The following is a 23,675-nucleotide window of genomic DNA, read 5'->3' as shown; positions in this document are numbered from 1 at the left end:
GGTAAGCCCAGGTGGCGTGTGGAGCATTACAGTAGCCAAGTACCACGAGACGATTACGTTGGGCTATGCGTTGGCATTCCGAAAACAGGGGGGCAAACGCAGCGTGTTTTTGTTGAGGAGGACTGTACACATTGAGGATGAACGTACTTTGCTTGCGGGCCTTTCGCGGAATAATTTCGACGAATTGATGATCGATGTAGGACGCGTTGTGGACATGTGCTGTAACAGCTATCGTTTTCGAAACCAGGATGGCTACCCGGGATGCGAGGTGAGTCTGAAGCGTGTAATAGCTTTGTATGCGGTTGGGCCCTTTGCCCACTTCTTGAAGACAAATGACGTCTGGAGGGACCGGGACGGAATGTATATATTGGAGAAGAGATGCTGCTTTGGGACGAAAAGAACGGCAGTTTCATTGCAAGATGTCAAGGTGGTGGAGCGGCGGGGTCGATGCGTTATTGGGCGCCATGACGGCGCCGTGCCGGGATGCCATCCCGATTCTCCGAATCACTGGCTTCCGACGGCAGACACATGCGGCGTTGGTGGGGCCCACTAGGGGGATCGCCGGATGGGATTCGTTTACGCGGTAGGCGGTCCATGCAAGTTGTGAGGGAGGTATGCATCTCCTACATCTGCTGCTGGAGTTGTTGCACAGTAACCAGCTGGTCCTGTATCTTTTGCTGAAAGGTGGTCATTTGCTGCTGAATTTGGTGTTGGTATTGCGCGAGTTGCTGTGGCACGGTCAGCAAGATGTCGTTATTCATACGGTCCAAGTATTCTAACTGGGCAGGAATGAAGGGCGCGGATGTTTGGGGGTTGCGTTGCTGTCGAATTGTTTGGTGGGGGTGTTACTGAAGCAGGTGCGGAAGGGTTATGCGACTGGTCTCCCGGAGCTTGTGTTGTGTGCTTGGTGGTTTGTTGACCTAGCTGTGTGTTCATGTGTGATATTTCCGCCTTGAGTTTGATGATTTGCGTAGATTGAGTTTTTGGCGCAGAGGGGGCAACAACTGACCGGCTCACCTGTGGTCCTGAGGCTGGTGCTTCCACCTGTGGACACTTGGCCGTCCCGGATAGTTTCCTGACCGGTGTTTTACTTGTCTTCATGCGCTCTGGGGAGGGGTCTGCTTGCGGGGAGGCTTTCCTGAGGAGTCTCTTTCGGAGCTGAACCACCTTGGGCGACCGAATCGAGTCTTGGGTGTTGAGGTTTGAGCTTTCCAGGTCGTGTTTTGAACCAGGCGTTGGCGGCATTCCCGTGCTTCACTAAGGTGAGCTTCCAGCAGGATGTACACCTCGGGGTGCAGGGATGTCCAGAGTTTGGGTTAAGAGTGCAACAGATGCGGCAGATAGAGATGTCCGGTGTAGGGCAGACGTCGGAACAGTGGCCCACTTGGTGACAGACTTGACATACATGCTTGGTCGGCTTGAATGGGTAGCAGGGCAGTTCACCTCCATAGTAGGTGACCGCCCGCGGAGTATTACGGGTGTCGAAGGTAAGGATGGCCGTTCTCGGGGCGCCCAGTGGCGAGTCCGGAGGACGTCTACGCCGGAAAAAGCGGTCCTGAGGACATCCATAAGCTCGGTTTCCGAGGTGTTGGGGTTGAGGCCATGAATGACGGCCTTGGAGACGGTCTCCGAGGTTGTAACATAGGCAGAGACAGCGTAGACCTTGGACGCGAGCGTAAGGCTGTCGATTTGTCGGACTTCATATGACGTATCAAGATCGGAAGTGCTGGTGATAATGATGTTGCAGCCCTGATGAATGCGCACCCTGAGGGAGCTCATTTTTATGGGGGAGCGGCAGGCTTGGGCTGCAGCAATGGCGATCTCTGGGGTAGACCTCCATTGCTGTAGACTTCCATGTAGACCTGGATAGACCTCCATGCTTCAGAAGTAGACCTTTCTTGGGGCGGAGAATAATTTTGTAATCCTGCTTGGATAATGGAAGAAGGCGGTCGGGGCGAGTTGGAGTCTTCGAAGGGGTGGATATAGGTGGCGCAGATGAGGATTGGATTGTGACTCCCGTCACCGTGACTGGATTACCTCGAGCCAGGCGTTTGTGTTTGCTGTGGGTCAGAGAGAGAGCCCAGTCAGAGGTTGGGTTCTTCACAGGTGTCCCTCACGGAGAACCAGCGTTCTCCTGTGCCGGCAGAATGTTTGGAGGAGGAGGATTGAGCTCCATGTCTTCTTCCTCTTCGGAGGTGGAAAGGAGGGAGCAGCGGCGGCAACGGGAGCTCTGCGGAGCTTCGCCTGCGTCGGCGCTGGCTGCTGCCTCGTGATTCATGCCTCGCAGTTGTGAGTAGACCCGCGCTGAGCCTGGTTGGGCTTATCCAGACGTAAAACTTGCCCCAGACGTGTCTGATGATGTTCAGTCGGTGGTCCACAATAAAGTGTGGCGTCCGATTAATACTGTTGAGGCAATGTGATGAAATTGGTGGAGCTCATGTGAAACGCGTCCGTACGCATTAGCCACTTAGCGGCAAAAAAGACCCCAGGTGGTCGAAATCATGCCACCTTTCTCCCTTCAGAGTTAACCGACTACCATGCGTTTCCGGTAAATTTCCTCCGTGTCTGTCGTTAACTTTTCATGCAGTCGTACCGCCATCCTGTGGTACCCACTGAAGCCTCCATCACTATCCACGGCGCTGGCCCGGCAGATGGCGCGCGTAGACGACAGCAGTTAAAGCCCCTTGATAATTTGAAAGTAGCGATACTCTCCTCCGCGCCGCACTTTCCTCCTCGATTATGCTCGCGCGGCGGCTGCGAGCTCTACGCAAGACACGCTTTTTCTCCTTGACGCCCGCCGGCCGGCCGCAGCAGTGAGTGAAGCGCGTGTTTTTGGGCCAGCTCTGTGCTCCAGGAGGGCACAAAATTTTTAAAAATTGCGGCGGGAAAAGCATTGAGAATGCCGAAAGTAACGTTCATGAACAGATTGGTTTCTTATTAGAACTGTTTGAATGGGGAATACTGATGTAAACAGCTTTCAGGCGAGTTCTGTACTGCAGACACTTTCTAAGACACACGATAAGATGTTTTACTTTGTGCACCTGATCTAGTACTGCCTCTGACTTTGTCTGTATTTGTTTTTTTAGAGCGTGAACTCTGTCACCGCGGTAAAACTTCAGAAAACGACCCAGGCTGGTTCTTTGGACTTCGAGATCAGAGAAGGTCAAAGCGGGATTAAGTCTATTTCGCTGCTGTCAAGCTATCTGTCTAAGCATAGTAAATGTCACGTGATCAACCGTGAGTTTTGATCATTGCTTAATTATACACTTATTTTGAAAATTACTGGGGGCCAAATCAATGGATATTCAGTAAATTTCAATGAATTTTCGCTGCAGCATCGAGTCATATACCGCCGGAAAGCTTAGGCCAAGTGTAATGGCACTGTGCTAGTTAGCGATCCGCATTATTCTGCGTTAGTTAATTTTCTATAAAACCATACTTTGAGCTAGACGATCAAGTCATATACTGTTGAAAAGCTTAGAATTTATGCAAATACTCTGAATTAGTTCGCTATACCTATAATTAGCGTTAATGAGCTATATGCATTGAAAACCACCCTTTGCTTTAAGCATCGAGTCATATATCTTTCGATAGTTTAGGTTGAGTGCAAATGAGCTCATATAGTTATCGACCCGAATTAATTAGTGATTATTATTTAACTGCAGTTAAATCCAATCTTTGCGCTATAGATAAAAAACTAAGGGAAAGTGTAAACACAATATGCTAGCTAGCAAAACTTACAGACAAACCTCACAACAACAGAGCTAACACTCTAACTAGGCTTAACACGAACTGCTTCATATTGTTTTTCTTTGCTTGAGCATACTTGCATGCAGTAGGTCTTATTTAACGTGCACCCGGTTACAATAAATTAGTCATGAGTGCATCCTCTGTCCATAGGTTTGTCTCATCAGTGTGAAAGTTGCTTTTGCATTCTAGTCTGTTCACTGAATAAAACAGTCGCGAACTTTCAATGCGACCAAGGGGCGCGGACATTCATCGGCCGCAATTCACCAAACATTATTAGACACTGGTGTCAAGGAAGCTTAAGAATATACTCGGTATAGTTGTGCAAAATAACCTAAAAACGAAGCAGCAAACAACCCTTGAAGTATGACTTCCAACTAACGGCGTCAACCATTTGTTATGACGTCGTGGCTAATCCCCTAACCCGACTATATATGGTATCATGAAAACCGCGTAACCATATTCACGCCGCTTGCTGCAGTTGTACGCGCAAGTGCACGGCATAGCACTTGCGTGTTGCAATAAAAGCACAGCACTGTAATATTCGCTGGCAGAGCCTAGGAGAAAAATGGTGCGGCGGAAAAAGAAAAGCACCACCAAAACGCCGGACCCGCGCGTTTCCAAGGGCAACAGCAGGGAGACGAATCGTCGCGCAGGAAATCGGGCGGAGATCCGGCCCTCAATGAAGGGACGAGCAAGGGGCGAGGAAAAGTCGAGGGGGTCGCGCGGCGGCGGCAAAGCTCAATGGCTGGCCGAACTTTTGTATTATCAAGGGCTTTAACAGCAGTTAAAGGACGAAGAAGTAGGTGTATACGCGCTATGCGAGACAAATCTCAAGGATCTAGAAGATCCAGCGCTTATTGATGGCTGCGTCTGGGAAGGGAGCAACAGAACAGCAACGGGGAGAGCAAGGAAGGAGAGTAGGTATTCTGATATATCAAGGAACAAATTGGGAAAGAATAACGGCAACTTCCAAAAAAATGTCTGGGTATCAGGTACAACTGCGGTAAAAGGAAATGGCTAAGAGTAGTTAATTTTGAGCCAGGGGGCAAATGCAGGCAAGAAAAGAAGGATATGGTTAAGTGTCTCAATGACCATATAAAGCAGTTTGGAGACGGTGCCGATATTATTCTGCTGGGTAACATGAATTGCCCCATCGAGGATCTGGATGGACCACAGATTGTAACGACAAGTTGACGCTAGACATTTGTGTGCGACACAACCTAGTTATTGTAAATAGAGGAACTAAGTGTGAGCGACAAATCACGTGGGAATCCCGTAACAGGCAAACGACCATTGACTAATGCTTAATGTCGTAGGGGATGTATAGCAAGCTCGCAGTAAAGGAAATAGACCAGGAGAGGAAGTACAGCCCGGGAAGTTAGCATAAAGGTATTAGTCGACAGCTGGGAGCCCTGATCAAACGAGAAATGCTGGCAAGTCACAAAGAGAACGCAAAATTAAATTAATGAGGAACACACAGAGGCCGGCATAGAAGAAGATATAGAGAAACTCCCCACAAAAAGTGGGATTACAATCAGTTAGAACTACTCATTAGTACAAAAATAAAGCAAGTAAAAGGAGCAAACCGCTGGAGAGGAAAGAGGAAGCCGCGAAGTTGGTGGAATAAGGAAATTAGGGAGGCCATCACACAGAGAAGCAAAGAGGGCGCAGTAATGTGAACAGGAAATTGTCCAAAAATGGGAATCTTATCGACAACAGAAACATCAAGTGCATGTCCTCGCCCACGCTAAAACAAAGTAATCTTCTCATCGCTGGCTGGCTGAAGTTCATGATGTAACTAAAGGGGGGCTAACAAAATTCTGGAACCATATAAGCTGGCTCGGGAAAGCGCATCACAGAAAGAAGGAACAGATTAACAATGCCGAGGGAAAATGTTTAGAGGTAGATGACGCTGTGAACTACATTTCATTAGTGATAGCTGAGTCATTACGTAAAGTCGATAGTGTAATCGCCTCAAATGAGGGAGCAACACAGGACAGCACAACTGAAAAAAGCTTAAAACTGACAGCTTATAACTGTAAAAAGGCTGAAGCAAACATTCCAAAATGCGCGTCCGCAGGGCTAGACAAAATTCCCATCAAGTTAATTAAAGAACTTTACCCAAGGGGCAAGGAAGCGCTGATAAAAGCGTTGGACATAGTCATATCAAATAAGCACATTCCGCACAGCTGGAAAGAGAGTAAAATGAATTTGATGTACATAAAAAAAGGCGATAGGATGAACATAAAATCCCTCCCACCGATTACGATAACATCACTTATATACAGTCTGGTAATGCAGGCGGGGGAATTAAAAATGCAGTCATGGGTAAAAAGTCACAGAATACTCGGGAAAACTTCAGAACGGGTTCAGTAGTGGTAGGCGCTTAGATGATCGCCTCTTCGTGCTTACCCAGTGCATAGAAATAGCTAAGGCGGGAAACGAACATCTGTATTTAGCCTTCCAGGACATAAGCGGCGCATACGGCAACGTCAAAAGGGAGCTCCTGTGTAACATATTAAAAGATGAAGGTATCGGTCAGGAGGTAATTGATTCTCTACAGGAAATGTGTCGACAAAATAAAGTTGAAATAGCATGGGAAGGTATTATTGGTAGGACAACTGTCGAGGTACATAAAGGATTAAGGCAAAGTTGTCTCCTATTCCCGCTGCTGTTGAAGCTTTATATGATAAGTATGGAAAGAAGGCTACAAGGAAGCAATCTAGGTTATAATCAGTCATACAGACTAGGCGCAAAGGTTGTTGAGCAACGACTACCGGGTTTAAAGTAGCGGACGATATTGTACTGTTGCCAGATAGCCAGGAAGATTTGTCAACTCTGGTTAATTGCTGTTGAGACGAAGGAGCCGCTCTAGCTTTCAGTTTTAGTGCAACTGAGTCAGGTGCGATGATTTTCATCTATACAACTGATCAGCAGCTTACATTACAAGGCCAATAAATACCCCGAGTGGCTGAATGCAAATATCTCGGTGTATGGGTAAACTAAGGCCAGATGCACACGGAAAAGCCCGAACAGTCTCCCACAGGAAAGGGGCGAAGAGATGCCGGGATAATTAAACATAGGGCACTGTGGAGGTACAACAGCTATGAATTACTGAGAGGTATTTGGAAAGGAATAGCGCCGGGGCTTACTTTCCAGAATGCGGTTCTGTGCTTAAGACAGACGTTCAGTCGAGATTAGAAGTAAATCAGAGAGCTGTTGGATTGTTACCACTAGGTTCCCACGGGAAAAGAACAAACGAGGCAGTACAGGGGGATATGGGCTCGGCATCGTTCGAAGCACGGGAGGCTCAGAGTAAAATTCTATACGAAGAACGACTGAGGAAATATGACAATAACAGGTGGGCAGCTAAGGTTTTTAAACACCTCTATAGAATGAGCGTTGACTCACACTGGCGGAAACGAAATAGGAAGCTTACCAGTAAGTCTGACAGATACGAGGACGGAGAAAGAAAGAGCATTAAACGAGAGGTTAAAAACGAGGAAGATAAACACTGGATAAATTCAATGGTAAGAAGCATAGTGTAGAACTATATCGATACTAGAAAGGCAGGTCAGGAAGGAAGCGTTTTATAACATAATAGGCAGTGCCCTACCCTTGAAGCTAGCTAGGTCGGGATGTCAGAAGGCGCAGCTATAAAAATAATTTTAACGAAGAAGATGACACATGTGCTGTGTGTGGTAAATCTGAAGAAACAATAGAACACCTCATACTAAAATGTGATGGTATCCATGCCGATATCGGTGCAGGCACAGTCACTCTTGCTGACACCCTAGGGCTTAGAGATAGCAATAGTCATGTAAATAAATCTGCGGCAGAAGTTAGCGCAAAGCGATTGGAAGATTGGTGGCTCAAAAGCAGAGAGGTGGCATAAGGTTAAAGGTGTAGGAAGACGTACTTAAAGAAAATGGCGAATTTTAATAACTTACAACAGAGTTAAACAAAAATAAAGGAAAATAGCTCAGCATGGTGGCAACTGGCATCACCCCGTTTCAAAGGGGACGCTACTACCTTCCATTTGTCCATCCTTTCGGCTTTTTGTTTTGACAGCCGTACGGTGCAGACGCATGTTTCGGTGCTCCTGGGATGGCGCGTAGTGATCGGGAAGGGACGGACGGACGACTGCGAGAGCTCCCTGGCTACGTCGAATAGTTGAGTTCTTTCCTACAATATCTTGAGAGTTTAGATTTAGGCCAGTTTTATTCAGGCTAGTTTTTAAATTTAGGCTACTTAGGTAAAGTGCACGCGAAAAAAGCATGTCAGTTACCTAACGGCCTGGTCTATTCTGGCCGGCAGCTATGGTTTTCAGCGCTCACATGTGACTTAACTAGTTTATACAGGTAGTTATTCCTTTCCTAGGTGATCGGCTTTTGTGGTAGGCAGAAGTTTATTTGAGCAGGTGCCTGCAAGCGGTTTTTTTAACCTTTAGATAATCTAGCATTTTGTGGTATCAATAATCGAGTGCTGCTATTATGGTCAAGCAGCTGAATTTTAAATTCAAGGAGTGTGAGGCGGCGGTGAATTTGAAAGAAACGCAGTTTTAAACTCTAGAGGAGGCCGAAAGCGCGGATTTTATGTGCAAATACTGCGTAGTGGACGCCCGGACAGGGCTGCCCATGCAAGCACCAACCTAGCGTTGCATATGAGTGCTCTAGAAAGAAAGCTACAGGTAGAGAGGGCAGAGAAGGGCAAACTTCAAGAAAAGCTTAGACAATTGCTGGACGCAAAAATGGCTGACGCCGCCATACGAAGCCACAATGGCGGACATTCCAGCGCCAGCCACGTGGATGGGGCCTGCACTGGCATGGATCGCAATAGGAAAGTAAGTCATCCAGGCTTAGACAGCAACAGCTACGCAGAGGTGGCAGCTAGGAAGCGTAAAGGCCATGGAGAGAAGGGAAAAAGCTAACCACAAAAGAACAAGGTCATAGTCACTGATAAAGAGCAGCAAACACCGGAAGTTAGGAGGAAGAGAATACCCTAGTGCTTATCGCTGGCGACTCAAAGATGAGGAGGTGCAAAAGAACTATAATGGGGCATGTAAAAGGTGATAAGCGGGTAGCAGTCGGGGCATTCCCAGGCAGGACAATGGACGCAGTATTGAGACCGACAAAAAACGAACTTTCCGAGAATGCTGCAGAGCGCAATTTGGTAGTGGCATCGGCGGGGCTAAATGATGTCCTGAATGGTGAAGTCGCAAAATAGTGGAAAGTGCGGAGGAAGTTGACGATTTAAGGGCGATAGCAGAGAAAGTGCGGATCATGGTGTGCACAGTGCCGGAGGTGCAAGGACGGAACTCAGAGGTTGTCAAGAACGTTGTGGCTGTTAGTCAAGAGATAAGGAAGTTAAGCCAGGAGAAAGGCCTTGCATAGGCAGACATAAATAAGGACGTCCATAGATCAGGCTTTCGCAGGGGATTTACACGAGATGGCATCCATTTTAGTGGAAGGTTAGGGGCTGAGATCGGCTGGCGCCTAACAGGCCGGGCATTACCTTTTTTAGGGGTTCCTCGGCTGCTCAGGGCGTAAAGGTAGGAAGAAGCGAACTAGAAAGAGTAACAATCGTGGCTGAGCGCAAAAAAATGACCACTGGGAGGTCCAGGAAGAAAACTACGAAAAAGAAATTCAATACCAGGATCAGTTACATAAACATGCAAGAGGGTAGAACGAGAGTGAAATGGTTAGAATCAGAAAAGCAGGTAAATGACGAAGTAGGTGTATACGCGCTATGCCAGATACATCTCAGGGAACTAGAAGATCCACCGGTTATTAATGGCTACGTCTGGGAAGGGAGCAACAGAACAACAACGGAGAGGAAGGGAAGGGGAGTAGGTATCTGACATATCAAGGAACAAATTGCCAAATAATGAAGTCAACTTTCAAAGAATCTGTCCGGGTATCACGTACAATTGCCGCTAATTGGTCATGGCTAGGGGTAGCTTATTTAGGGTCAGGTGACAAATGCAGGCACGAAAAAAATCATCCAGTTAATTGTCTCAATGACGATATAAAGCAGTTTGAAGATGGTTCTCTTATCTGCTGGATGAAACGAATGGCCATATAGAGGCTCTGTATGAATACACAGATTGTAACGAAAGTTAAGGCTAGATTTCTGTGAGCGACAGACCCTTGTTATTGCAAATAGAGAAATTAAATGTCAGCGACAAATTATGTGGGAATCCCGTAGCAGGCAGTTGACCATTAACTACAGCCTAATGTCGCAAGGGATCTGTAGCTAGCTCGAAATAATGGAAATGTACGAACAGGGGAAGTACAGCCTGGGAAGTGATCATGAGCATATTAGTCGACAGCTGGGAGCCCTGATCAAGAAAGAAATGCAAAGAAATCAAAAAGAGAACGCAAAATGAAATGTGTGACGAACAAATAGCGGCCGCCATAGAGGAAACAATAGAGAAACGCCCCACGGAAAACTTGGATTACAATCAGTTAGAACTACTAATTAGTACCAAAATAAAACAAGTAAAAGGAGTAAACCGCTGGAGAGGCAACAAGAAGCCACGAAGCTGATTGATTAAGGAAATTACGGAGGCCATCAACCAACGACGGATGGCTTGAACGGAACACATAGAAGCACAGAGAGCGCAGTTATCTGAAGAGGAAAAAGGCCGAAAATGTGTACCTTATCGACAAAAGAAACAGCAAGTGCAGGTCTTCGTCCAGGCTAAAATAAAGCAGTCCTCTCATTCCTGGCTGGCTGAAGTTCGTGATGTAACTAAAGGGGGCCAAGAAAATTATCGAACCATATAAGCTGGCTGGGTAAAGAGAATCACAGAAAGCAGGAACATATTCACGATGCCGAGGGAAAATGTTTAGAGGAAGATGACGCTGTGAACTCAATTGCATCAGTTATATCTGAGTCATAAAGGAAAGACGATAGGGTAATCACCCCAAATGAAGGAGCGACACAGGACAGCACAATAGAAACTTAGAACTGACCAGTCTTATTTGTAAAAGGCGGAAGCAAATATTCCAAAATGCACGTACGTAGGAATAGAAGAAATTCCAATCAAGCTAATTAATGAACTTGACCCAAGAGGCAAGGAAACGCTGATAAAAGCATTGGATGGAGTCAAGAAAAATAAGCAAATTCCACACAGCTGTAAACAGAGTAAAATGAATTTGATTTATAAAGGGAAAGGCGATAAGATGGACCCAAAACCCTTCCAAGTGATTACAATAACATCAGTTATATACAGGTTGCCGATACAGGCGGTGAAATTAAAAATGCGCTCACGGTAGAAAGTAACAGAATACTCGGAGAACTTCAGAACGGGTTCAGAAGAGGTACGCCTGTTCGTGCTTACTCAATACATAGAAATTGCTAAAGCGGAATACAGACCTCTGTATTTAGCCTTCCTGGACATAAACGGCGCATACGACAACGTGAACAGGGAACTTCTGTGTAACATATTAAAAGATGAAGGTATCGGTCTTGAGCTAATTGATTTTCTACAGCAAATATGTCGACAAAATAAAGTTGAAATATCATGGGAAGGAATTAAGAGTACGACAACTGTCGAGGTACATAATGGATTAAGCCAAGGTTGTCCTCTATCCCCGCTGCTGTTTATGCTTTATATGATAAGTATGGAAAGAAGGCTACAAGGAAGCAATCGAGGTTATAATCAGTCGTATACACATGAGGTGGAAAGGCCGTTGAGCAACTACTACCGGTGTTAATTCATAGGTGTGAATTCATGCGGACAATATTGTACTGTTGGCAGATAACCAGGAAGATTTGCCAACTCTGGTTAATTGCTGTGGAGACGACGGAGACACTCTAGGTTTCAGTTTTATAACAACTAAATCAGGTGTGATGATTTTCAACGATACAACTGATGAGGTGCCCACAATGCAAGACCATGAAATACCCCGAGTCGCCGAATACAAATATCTCGGGGTATGTATAGGCAAACGAAGGACAGGTATACATGGAAAAGCACGAACAGTCTCTTATGGCAAAAGGGCGAAGACATGCCGGGATAACAAAACATAGGGCATTATGGGGGTACAACCATTATAAAGTACTGAGAGGTATTAGGAAAGGAATATTGGCGCCGGGGCTTACATTCTGGATTGCGCTTTTGTGCCTAAAAGCTGAAGTTCACACGAGATTTGAAGTAAATCAGAGAGCTGTTGGAAGATCAGCAAGAGGTGCCCATGGCAAAACCACAAACGGGGCAGTACAGGGGGATGTGGGTTGGGCATTGTTCGACGCTTGGGAAGCTCAAAGTGATATACTATATAAAGAACGCCTGTGGAAATTGGGCGATAACAGGTGGACAGCTAACGTATTTAAAAACCTATACAGAAACAGCGTTGACTCACAATGGCGGAAAAGAACTAGGAAGCTAACCAGTAAGTATGCGAGACACGAGGACGGAGAAAGAAATAGTAAACGACAGGTTAAAAACGCCGAAGGTAAGACTTGGGCAGATTCAACGGAAAAGAAGCATATGTAGAACTATATCGATACTGGAAAAGGCATATCAGGAAGGAAGTGTTTTATGATAACTGAAGAGGCAGTGCCCTATTCCTTGACGCTAGGTCAGTGCGTCTTAGAACGCGCAGCTACAAGAAGAAATTTAACGAAGAAGATAACACATGTGCTGTGCGTGGTAAATCTGTAGAAACAATAGAATACCGCGTACTCAAATGTTATGGTATCTATCTAGATGTCGATGCTGCACAATCACTCTTCCTGGGGTCCTAGGGTCTAGAGATAACAATTGTCATGTAAATAAATCTCCGGTGGAAATTAGCAAAAAAGTATTGGAAGATTGATGGCGCAGAAGCAGAGAGCTGACAAGGTTAGAAGTGCAGCAAGGCGTATTTAAAGAAAATTTGGAATGTTAACAACAATTTAGAACACAGTTAAACACAAATAACAAAAAAAGTTGATTATGGTGGCAAATGCGATCACCCTGTGTCAAAGAGGACGCTACAACCTCCCATCCATACTTCTGCGTCGGAGTAGTGCCTTTCTTTTATGAAGTGGTGACATGGAACCGCACCCGTCTGCAAGTGTTAGTGTGGAGTAGCGTCTGTGTGGTTTGCAGGCTCATACAGGCTCCGAGCAATTTGTCCAACGGGCAAGGCGATGGCGTTCCGTGGGCTCCCTGACAGCGCTGCAACACGCTGTCGCTTTCCACTCTTGAACGCGAAGCTTAAGCGTGCTCAAATTTTTAGGAATATTCCTTTCTCTGCTTACCGGTCATAGACCCCTGGGAGTCCTCATAACACTGCTGGAGCAGTGATGCAGCGGTGTTCCATTGCCCTGGGTTGTCATTTGCTGCCACAGGTGGAATTTGTGTGATCCAGGTTGCTCTCCTCGTGTAACCTCGCGCGACACATGATAAATTTAACCGCCACTTGCCAGGTTGCTTGAGGACACCATTTTTATGTGTACCATCGAGTGTTAATACATACAAACCACACAGACGGCGTTTCGCTCAGTGGGGCAAGAAAGCGCTAGGCCTTAAATACATTTGATACAGATCTCCTCAGTGTACCTATAAGGCGTTTAAGAAGCAGCGTAAGTGTCCTTCGAACTATTTCTCCGCAGTGGTGAAGTAAAGCATGCGAAACTGGCTAGGTGATTTGTGTGTACAGAGTTTTCTGATGACAGTGCAGCATCGGTTGAAACTACTGAGAATAAGGATAGCATGCAGGCTTTTCGCAAGAATATTCTCGTACGAGACTTTTGGCGTGAAATTTCAAGTGCAAGGCTGCCAGAGTTTTTGCAGCGGGTGTTTTACACTCAGGGCAATCTTGCTCAAGCCCCTTTCTACATTCGCTAGCTTTCGCCAAGTCATCCAAAGCAGTTCTTGAACGGAACTTCATCTGAGGATGTTTACGGGCTAGCTCTCCACAACCATACTTAGTGTCCCGTCAGTAGGCGAACATATAGATTCATCGCGGGTACAAGCAACGACTGAGGAGATTTGACGAGCGACGCCTCGTGCGTGCATCGTCGTATATTCTTGGTACTTGTCCTCGTAATCATGGTACAGTCTGTATAAGGCAGAGCTCTTTACCTAAACCATTCCATCTTTTCAGAGTGACTACGTGGCTATGCAAGACAGCCTGGCTTTCACGAAGGGGTCCAAGGTGGCCGCAGTGTTTGACATGGCGGTTGTAGAAACTCAGTTTACGGAGGTACCAGTTGCGAAGAAATTCAGCGAGATGACCAAGTCTCGTGAGCTTAAGTCTTCACTGAAGGAAATAACGGCGGTAAGTAAGCATTACCGTGAAGACTGCGGAAGATGTCTCAGTTATGTGCTGGCTTGCTTGGCGCTCACGGGCACTCACTTGCGTATAACAGAGGAAAACCAGCGCCATAGTATAGCTGACAAAGCAGTCATTAACTGGGGTGCAAGAAAGACTTACACAAAGCGCAAGCTCGTGCAACCGGTTGTGGCCAATAACTTATAAACAGTGTAGCAATATCTACTAAAACATGGATATTCGAAACACTTGCACACACATGCAAGAAAACACAATTTATTATCTTTCGAGGTTTGTCCATAGCTCAGCCTCATACCACATAGACTGTAAGTCTGATCTGACCGCATAGTTTGGAAGCGCAAAGAAAAAGTGCCTACTTTCCTAATTGATGACGTAAACTACTGAGCCAGTTGCTTTATGGCTCACACTGACAGAAACGGCGCAAAAAAGACGCAGGCTAGAAGTGCGCAGAAGAACTTATCTACAGCCATACCTAATGACTGGAAAGCATCTTCTGTCGAGGCCGTCTCGAACAAAAGCGAGCAACTGTGTGTCCTATTATCGCACAATACCTAGACTATTTTAATGTAAGTACATGAAACATTTTGAGCCAAACTGCATTTCGCTTTCTTCAAGAAAGCAGCAAGTTCTCGCATTACATAGCAGTATAACTTTCGAAAGCTATTTTCGACAGTTATTGATTTAGTCACCGTATATCACTCTCTTGCTTCCGTCGTTGATTCTAGCCAGTAGACAGACATGATTATCGACTCCAGCATGGCGATAGACCTTGTGCGTCACACCATAATATTTCATTACCTACAACTGTTTGAGTTGCCTAATTTTTGCTCCCTAGATGACAACTTATTTCAAGCAGCGTAACCATCTAGTATGTAGCTATACGCGGAGACTGTTCTAACGGTCACATTCCGGTCACATCTGGAGTCCCTCAAGCTAGTCTTTGTGCCCCTGCTTTTTGTTACATCGTAAGTGGCTTACGTTGCTTGAGCCGAGGCTGTAAAAGCAGGGGTAGAACAGAACTTGGTGACATCAATGACTTACCTTTGCCGTCATATGCAAATTCTTTGATATTCACCTCAGGGTAGAGTGCCTTAGGGTCCAGTTGTAGTCCAGTTGTAGAGGGGGTCCGAAACAACCAACCCAGTTTTTGTGGCAATTTACTTTCTTCTTGGTCCTTTTTTCGGCTGTTTAAGCACGCGTAATATCAAAGGAAAGAAAACGTCTCATTGCACTCACGTATATATTCCCATTATATTTTTATTTCTTCTTTATGGCCAAAGCCGTCGGCACGCGGTTTATCATTTGCTTGCGACGCCAGATGCGACCAGACCCATCCAAAATAATCGCAGCCACGTGAAACTGCTTCATTTTTCCCCAGGTCGTTGTAGTTGCTTTGGCGCTATCTCTTGACAGCGTTAACTTGAGCGCGGCTGAGCTTACGAATGCTGAGGACACTTAATGCCACGCCGCCGCCCAGTCATTAAATTCTTTGAGGCTCGAGTCAGCCTAATAAAGGCTGGCATTTCGAAGCTTTTTCGCTGTATTCCTCAAAACTGCGTGCCAAGATGATTTTCATTAAATCGGGGCCACGCAGTGGCACCGCCGCGAACTGAAGAAGGACGAGCTCACGCGGTCGCCTGCTCTTTAGTCTGAGAGGTTCACGGCCATATTTAGGCGCTCTTGTCTGAACATTCCTATAAAATATACCTTCACAGTGCTATTACGTACATGTTGGCAGGCTAAGAACGTTGAAGAGCCGCTATAGGTGCGTGCGTTTACCGGTACCAGCAATAAAAAGCGCAGGAACATGACGTTTGCACGCTGTAGTGGAATGTTTGCAGTGTCATGACAACGCAGCTCTTGCGAGGCACCAAGCCTATACTTCATGAAGGACACTTTGCCTATTATAATAGTGTCGTCGTAAATAGAATATGTTGTATGTTAAGAAATATCGCTCGGCTCACATCGCCGATCGTTTTTTGAGCGGATTCAGCGAGCATGCGCCTCGCATGTTTCCAGCCTGCGGGGGGCGGAAAGCTGCTTTACGGTCACTTTGCTGCTTGCGAGCGAGCCGGATGGTTTCATCGTTCAAATTGGCGGTCCCGGCAGTGACTCTCGCCTAATAGCGTGCGGCGGTAAAGGCACGTGTTTGTTGCAAAACACGCATATATGTTACGGTAGAAATTGCCCGCATTATTGCGGCGTACTCGGAACATCCGTTGCATCAATGGTTGTTGTTTTTTTTTTCCTGTGGGATTTTCGCCGAAAGCAAAATCGTGGCCGACACTGACAGCCGCGAACCAATTAACGACAAAACTTTGCAACATCGCAGGCGGTTATGATCATCGGAAGCGATCTCATTGCAAACCATATGTATTTGGTCAGTTTCTATCCAAGAGACTGAAAAACGTGTCACATCGCAATCGCGTACATCCCTCGTTCGATCAGCATATGTTGCCACAGCGGTCAACTATTTATGCCTCAAAATAACAGACGCTGCCCCATCTCAAAGTTATGCTGCCGCGACGGTTTCGGAACGACGGCGCGATTCTTACTGCAAATTCTCGATGGGGCCAGACTACAGTACAGGCTGCTAATAACCATCCGCAATTACAACCGGGATACTTACATTTTTCAAATAGTCCAGATTTCGTGCAATTTTTATTCAGTTATTCAAGATATCACATTGCAGTGTTTTTTTCGTTGCTGTCAGAGGAAAAAATAATTGCACTTGCAGCCTTTCCCAAGCACTTGCATAGAGTTACCACTGTAATATGTAAATGGTATCGTACCTGGCTCGCTTCTGACTATTATTGCAAAAGACATGCTTATCGAATAAATGTATGACGTGTTTTTTTCTGAATTGTGGATACATTAAAATTTCACTTTTTTGCACTGTTGTCAAGCATAAATGCAATTGCACATGAGAGATTATGTTTTCAACCATTTAAAACAGTTAAAACCAGTTGGAATGAACGCAGTTCTGCATTTCACTTAACAGTGCAAAAATAGTCATTTATTTTTGTCAAGTTCTTCAGGCCATCGTGAAACACTATCCTGAATATATTTATACGTGCCACTGTAGAAGAAGTAGAAGCGCCTGCATTTGTAGAGAAAGAAGATAGTTCTCTCTCGCTCGCGCGCTCGGTCCACTTAGGGACCGCCGCAGTTCTTTTCTTCTCCGGGGGTTCTTCGAATTGTTCGTAACAATATAAAGTCACATGAGCAGCATGCATTTGTAGCATTCTCACTGATACACGTTATGAAGTCGGTGTGTTGTCTAGCTGAATAGATGATAAGAGACAAGCGCCAAGGAAAGTCTGACACACATAGGCGCAATAATGCATTCTTACATTTGCAGTTCACGATTTTTTTCCTGACTTGTGCTCAGTGGGCAAGTTAGCCGAAATGCAACCGTAGCGTCCGACAAAACTATTGTGTAAATCTGCCCCGATATTACTTGAAATTGATTGTGAGGGAAGTTCTTACGCATAAGAGAGCATTGTATTAGTTTGCCGACCTGAGCAAGCAATTTCATTAGACCAATTTTTTTCATTTGATACCTCAAAGGCCCCTGGTATGGGGCACTGCATGAGGGATGGGCATGGCAGTTAAACAACAATGATCTTGATAGCGTTCTTAAAATGGATGGCTTTGATATGGTGCACGGTGTCCTGTCGTCGATCATTCCAGTCCCGCGGAATGACGCGACGAAAAAGATCGAGAATGAGTGGTAGTTCTTGCAGGAGGTGGGGGGCATAGACGGCCTTATGGTGACTAATACGGCTGGAGAGGCGAGGAGCATATGGTATGACTTATTCTCCTAGAAATTAATAAAAATATATGAAGGAGACACAAAGGTGAAATTTTTTGGCGCGTTTCAAGGCTGGGTAAGATCGCTCTAGATTTTAAATTACACACACTAGTGTAGTATAAAAAAATCAAAATAAATGAAGCGGATAGCACGAATTTGTATTTTTTTAAGGTTAACTCGAGGTTTGACTGGTAAGGATCCACTATTGCTGAAGCTTTGCAAGACACTACTGGCCTGTGTGCCGGCGAGCTCCAACCAATATTCTCTCCGACTCAAAATCCGCCCTATCCGATTTCGCCAAAGGCCTGATATCCCGCACCGCGGCTCCGCTTCTACACTTCTGGCACCCCACCGCCCCGTAACCCTTATCTGGACCCCCGCACACGTGGGCCTCCCGGCTAACGGGGAGGTCCACTCCCTCGCCCGAGGTCTCACTTTCCGGGCCGGAGTTGGACCTCCTCCGCCATCCCAGGAGCGTCTGCTTACGTTCAGAGATGTCCTTACTCACTACCGTTATAGCCGGCGCGTTTGCACACCGTCGGCTCCCTCCATAACCTTAACCCAGGGCTACCACTGGCGCCGACTCCAGACCCGAACTGCTCCCTACACTATTCTATTTCATGCCCTCTACCCCGACCAATTCCTCTCTTCCTGTAAGCTCCGCGGCGAACTGGGAGACTTTCTTCAAGTCCTCCCCACATGCCCTGCCTTCCTACACCCTCCATCCTCAACAACGGCGGAGTCATATTGGGAGACTCTCCTGGCCAGCTCCGCTGCTGATGAGCAGCGCCGGAAAATTACCGACGCCCTCAAGCGGATGGCCCTCAAAGGGCTGTCCTTTTGCATTGTAAAGACAGCCCCTAAGGGTTGCCTCGTGTCATGTTAGGGGGTTCGCCCCCCTCTGTATTGCTGGGCAATAAATGTTTTCCACCACCACCGGAAACTATTTGTGCCGCGAACGCTGCGACCTACCCTCGGCACAGCATGGTGCCGGCCTCGTCGCAGACGCGGGGCTCATGTTAAGCCGGAGACGCACCCCTGTCGGACTTGACATGTTTGCGAGAGTCGCGAAACACGGCTGTTGCCCTCTCCTCTCGTATGGAAACGCGGCTGGGTCTGGATTCCCGCAGCTTGGTCACGTGACTCCGGTGTTCGAAAACGCGGCCGTCGACGGATACCGGGAGTATTCCTCCGGCAGCGGGGAGAGCAGCTGCTTGTGGAGCCAATATGTACTTTCAAAGACTCTCTTTTCTTCTTTTGGGTGGAAATAAAGACCCAATTGCTAACCTTCATCGAGTCCGTAGCACGTACCTTGCAACAACGGACATCAATACTTAGGTATGCTAATTATGTGATGGCTTGGGTGCCAAATCGCCGATTGCGCCGTATGAAACCAACGGTACGATTAGCCTCGTTAGCGATGTTCATGATATAAGATGAACTTGTCAGGTTTTCCGCTACTGTAATACTCCAGTACTTACACGAAGAGACGAATGACACTTCCGAACCAAAAAGAGTATTTAAAAGGAGTTCGCATCTACCGACGATGGAGCGAAATCAAACATGTTTTGGAAATATTAAAAGAAATTAACCAACGTTTGCACCAAGTTTCGATTCGGTTAAGGTCTTTTGAAGAATACCAATGTCAGTTCTGTTAGTGATTGGGCGTTAAATTACACAATCATGAGCAAATAAGCAGATAGTAGAGGAAGTAATGGAAGGAAGATCGTTAATGTATATGAGGCGAAGCAATGGTCCTAGTACTGTACCTTGGGGAACAGTTGAAATGACCGGGCTACGAGCAGAAAGATAATTGTTAGCATAACAGATTGCTCTCTCTTAGTCAAAAAGTTACAAATCCATTAACAAAACTAACGGATTAAGATTTAGGCACGATAGCTTTAGTAGCAGTCTTTGGTGCGTTACATATCGAAAGCTTTTTCGAAATCAAGGAAGAGAGTGTCAGTAGGAACGTTTCGGTCAAGATTGAAGCTTAGGTCTTCAATAAAGAGAGCCAAATGAGAGTCAGATCAACGTCCTTACCAAAAGCCATGTTGGTTAGGAGGAAAAAATTTTACTGAGACGAGGAATTTGACTATGTGCGAATAAATAATACGTTCCATTACTTTAGAACAGACGCTTCTGAGGAAAATTGGACGGCAATTTTTGCATGAAACAGGCGAGCCCTTTTTGGGGACGGCAATGATCTTACCAACTTTCTACTCTAGTTGAAGGACACCTGTTGATATGGACTGCTGAAAGAGGTGGCACAGTATTACGTTTACAAGGTTTTTAGTATTTTTTAGGATTTTAGAATTTCTCCTCTCATCACCAGATTGAGATGCATGTTTCAATGTTTCCATGAGTTTCATGGTGCCATTAGCACCAAATGTAAGCTGTGGCATAACTCGGTGGCCAAGAGCTGGGAATTCCGGTAAGCCACGGTCGGGTTCACTTGTAAAAGTTAAAAAAATCGAGAGCGTGGATAGATACGAGTTCCGGGATAAGGTTGTTGTCGTCGTCATGTAATATTGGAGGCTTAGAATGTGATGGGTTTATAGTTTTCCAGAACTTTGCGGGGGTTGGTGTGCAACATGGAAGGTTGGACAGACGAGAAAAATGTACGTTTAGTTTTGCCTGGTAAGGATAAGGATGTTTTTTTTTTCTGCAGAATAATATCTTTCCCACGCACATGCGGTGTCAAAGCGTTTTGCGGATTGAAAAAGTATTTATCTTTTTTCTTTCTGAGGCGTTTCATCGCTGTGTTAAACCATGGCGACGACGGTTTTTCGCTGAGGGTGATAGCAGGGACGTGTTCAGCTAGTAGTTGATGAATCTTGTTTCTGAAAGGGAACCAGTCAACGTCGATTCATCGTTGTCACAAATCTCAGAGAAACCGCATTCAGAAATCACGTAGTTCGGAATTAATGGCTCCATACTTGCCTTTGCCGCACAGTGTTAATATTCTTCGTGTTTTTTATGCGTGACAACTGGCAGGAGTATGTGGATTTAATTACGGAATGATCACTGAGTGCTGGTAAATGAAGTAGCGGCGCGACGTTATCAGGGTGAGAACTTAACATGAGGTTGAGTATGTTGGATGAATGATTGCTTTCTCTTGTCGGGTTTGATACGAGTTGGGAGAGACCAAAAGTTAGACAAACGTTGAGAAAATCACTTTCTATGTTATCTTTACATGTTGGGGTGGAAAGGTCGGACCACGTTATTGCAGCAAAGTTAAATTCGTCGAAAAGAACGATGGGCGTATGTTGGTAAATCGCGGTTATCACTCGAAGTGCTTCGTGTAAATTGGCAATAAAGCTATCGGTTAAATCGGGTGTACGGCAGCAAACGCCTGTGATTAAGAGAGTAAATGAAGCGTGGCACTGAATGAATAATATTTCTAGAGAGGATGAAATTTTAACTTCAGAACAACGAAGCGAATCATGAGTCCTTATTAGCACGCCTCTTCCCCGTCTATCTGTTCTGTTGCGACGAAAAATAGCGTTGTTAGTAAAAACGAAAACTATTTCAGAGTCACATATAGATGATGTTAGCCAGGCTTTAGTGGGTATGATTATGTTGCTATCTATTGTTTGCGCAAGACTTTCAACGGCGGCGAGTTTGGGAAGGAGGCTTCGGACATTACTGTAAAGGAAGGACAGGGAGCTAAGCTTCGGACCGACTGGAGGTTTAAGCTGTAGCTAAGGCGTGCAGGGGACGACTTTATGTGAAGCATGGTCAAAAATATAAAGTGTCTTATCACTGAATAATTTATTATGACGGAGCTTGTATGTTTCTGGTAGTAATTTCGGAATTTCTACTAACTTTTTCCCGACAAAGAGAGTAGGCTTTGAGTAGTCTTCGGAGATTCTGCAGTCAATGCTTTTGTGTTTCTAGAACAAGAAAGACCTTTCTCTTTAATTTTAAAATGATCGAATTTAACAATTATCGGTCGGTTCTTGTCGTTTTGAAACTTCCTTAGCCTGTTCGTTTTATCATCATTCACGGGGCTGATTGTCACGTCGAGTTTGTCCCTATACAACTCTCAAACGAACTGTGCTGATTCGGCCCATGCTTCGTGGTCAGTGTCTGAGAAGCCGAAAAATATTAAATTGTTTCTGCGTGATCTATCCTCAAAATCAGCCAGTTTGGTAGAAAAGCTCGCAATTTCTCCCGAATTTCGCTCCGCAAGCGTTTGAACATCGCCAACATTTTTCCGAATTGCGGCAAAAATAGCACAACCTACTTCAATTTTCACGAGTCTTGTTTTGATTTCTTCGAATGTTTTATCATTTCCCGATAATTTTGAACGAATGCCTTTCATTTCGCTTAAAAAAGCTGCTTTCCCAGAACTTATTTCATCAAGGCTTCCATCATTTCATCTCAAGTACCAGTGGGGTTGGTGTTAGGTCCGGGATTTTCTTCAACGTCACCTGCCAAGATTAGCAGTTCAAGAGAGCAAGCTGCCGGGCAAAATTAGTAACTGGTGTATGACACTGAGAATGTCATAAGCACTCGCTAAGCAACACTGTGGGCTTGGCAGTACAAGCAACGCAGCATGACTGGTGCACTTTGTAAATAGTGTGCGCGATAATTTACCCGTACAACAAAGAGGGTACGCAGGTGAGCGGACGTGGCCGTTGGTGCTGTGCTGCGAAGCCCATTAAAGGTGACGGATACTGGAGTGGTCCTTTTATGCCGTCCACGGGCTGGTGACGTAGTACTATGTATGCCGATGCTCGATGCTGAGAGGGGAGGAAGCGGTTCGAGGCGCGCATGCGCCACATTTAACCAGATAGCAGAGTCGTTGCTGGTGCAACGTCCACGCCGACAGCGGGGGAGACCGAGGGCACTGGGTGTGTTGAGCTGGGTCAGGCGATCGTAGCCGGGCAGGGAAGCGGATCCGAGCGACGACTCGTGCCAGCAGCGGCCCCGGGAGGACCGAATCGCCCACGGCCCCCTCGATGCCGATGTGGAAGCTATCAATCGGACAGACTGGCACAAGCGCAAGCGCAACAGAGGCGAAGCAGATGAGCGGACGTGGCCATCGCTGCTGTGCTGCCAAGCCCATTAAAGGCCATTAACATATATTATACTTAAACTGTCCTAAATGACAATACTTTAGTGGTGAGCTCTGACATCGTGAGCCAAGTAGGAACTTGATGACTTTACAATTTTCAATTAAGGGAATAATTAACCGTTAGCCTCCAAGCACAGCCATATGGCTACAAAGGAAAGTTTTTCAGCTTTTCTTTGTAGTCTTAAGACTGCACTTGGGGTGATGCTAATGAGTAATCACTTCCTTACTGGAAACCATCTCCACGTCGAAGGATTCGACTAGAACACTGGACCAACACCGTTCCCACATCGAGCTCATCCTACCATGTATCAGCCGCCCATGTTAGCTCAGTCGGTAGAGCGACTGCCCCGCACAGGCGGTGGTGAGATCATGCTACATTGCGAACCATGTTAATGGCTGAGTGTTTGAACCTGTATACAGAGAATATACCGCTTTCGGCAAGCCCATGTAAATAGGCTAAATGTAATTGTGTTGAAAATAAAAGAAAATGCGAATTCTTAGTAACATTAACAAACAGCCCATTCTAGAGCATGCAAAATGTTTTAAATTTAGAGAACTGAAACGCTGGTATTGATTGCAAGATGGCACATCCCATATAGCCGTCAGTGAAGGCATGTGAGAAAACATTAAAGGGAAGGTCATAATGTAACAAAGTGCTGGGGCCTAAGAGCGATGTCCTGCAGAAAATAATGGCAGGAAAAAAGCAGGATCTGCAAGAAATGCCAAGGGAAATGTACCG

General features: G+C 45.9%; 1 protein-coding gene across 1 annotated transcript in view; it reads left to right on the top strand.

Annotated features, from left to right (window-relative positions):
* Positions 1-23,675, top strand: part of LOC144097579 (uncharacterized) — a 955,709-nt gene that overhangs the window by 622,023 nt on the left and 310,011 nt on the right. Inside the window, exon 7 of the mRNA XM_077630249.1 lies at positions 13,851-14,024. Coding sequence (XP_077486375.1) covers positions 13,851-14,024 — 174 coding nt within the window. The remainder of the gene's footprint in view (positions 1-13,850; positions 14,025-23,675) is intronic.

Source organism: Amblyomma americanum, chromosome 7, assembly GCF_052857255.1.
Source record: "Amblyomma americanum isolate KBUSLIRL-KWMA chromosome 7, ASM5285725v1, whole genome shotgun sequence".
NCBI lineage: Eukaryota > Metazoa > Arthropoda > Arachnida > Ixodida > Ixodidae > Amblyomma > Amblyomma americanum.
Note: the sequence above shows the minus strand (reverse complement) of the source record. Positions and strands in the feature narration are given on the sequence as shown.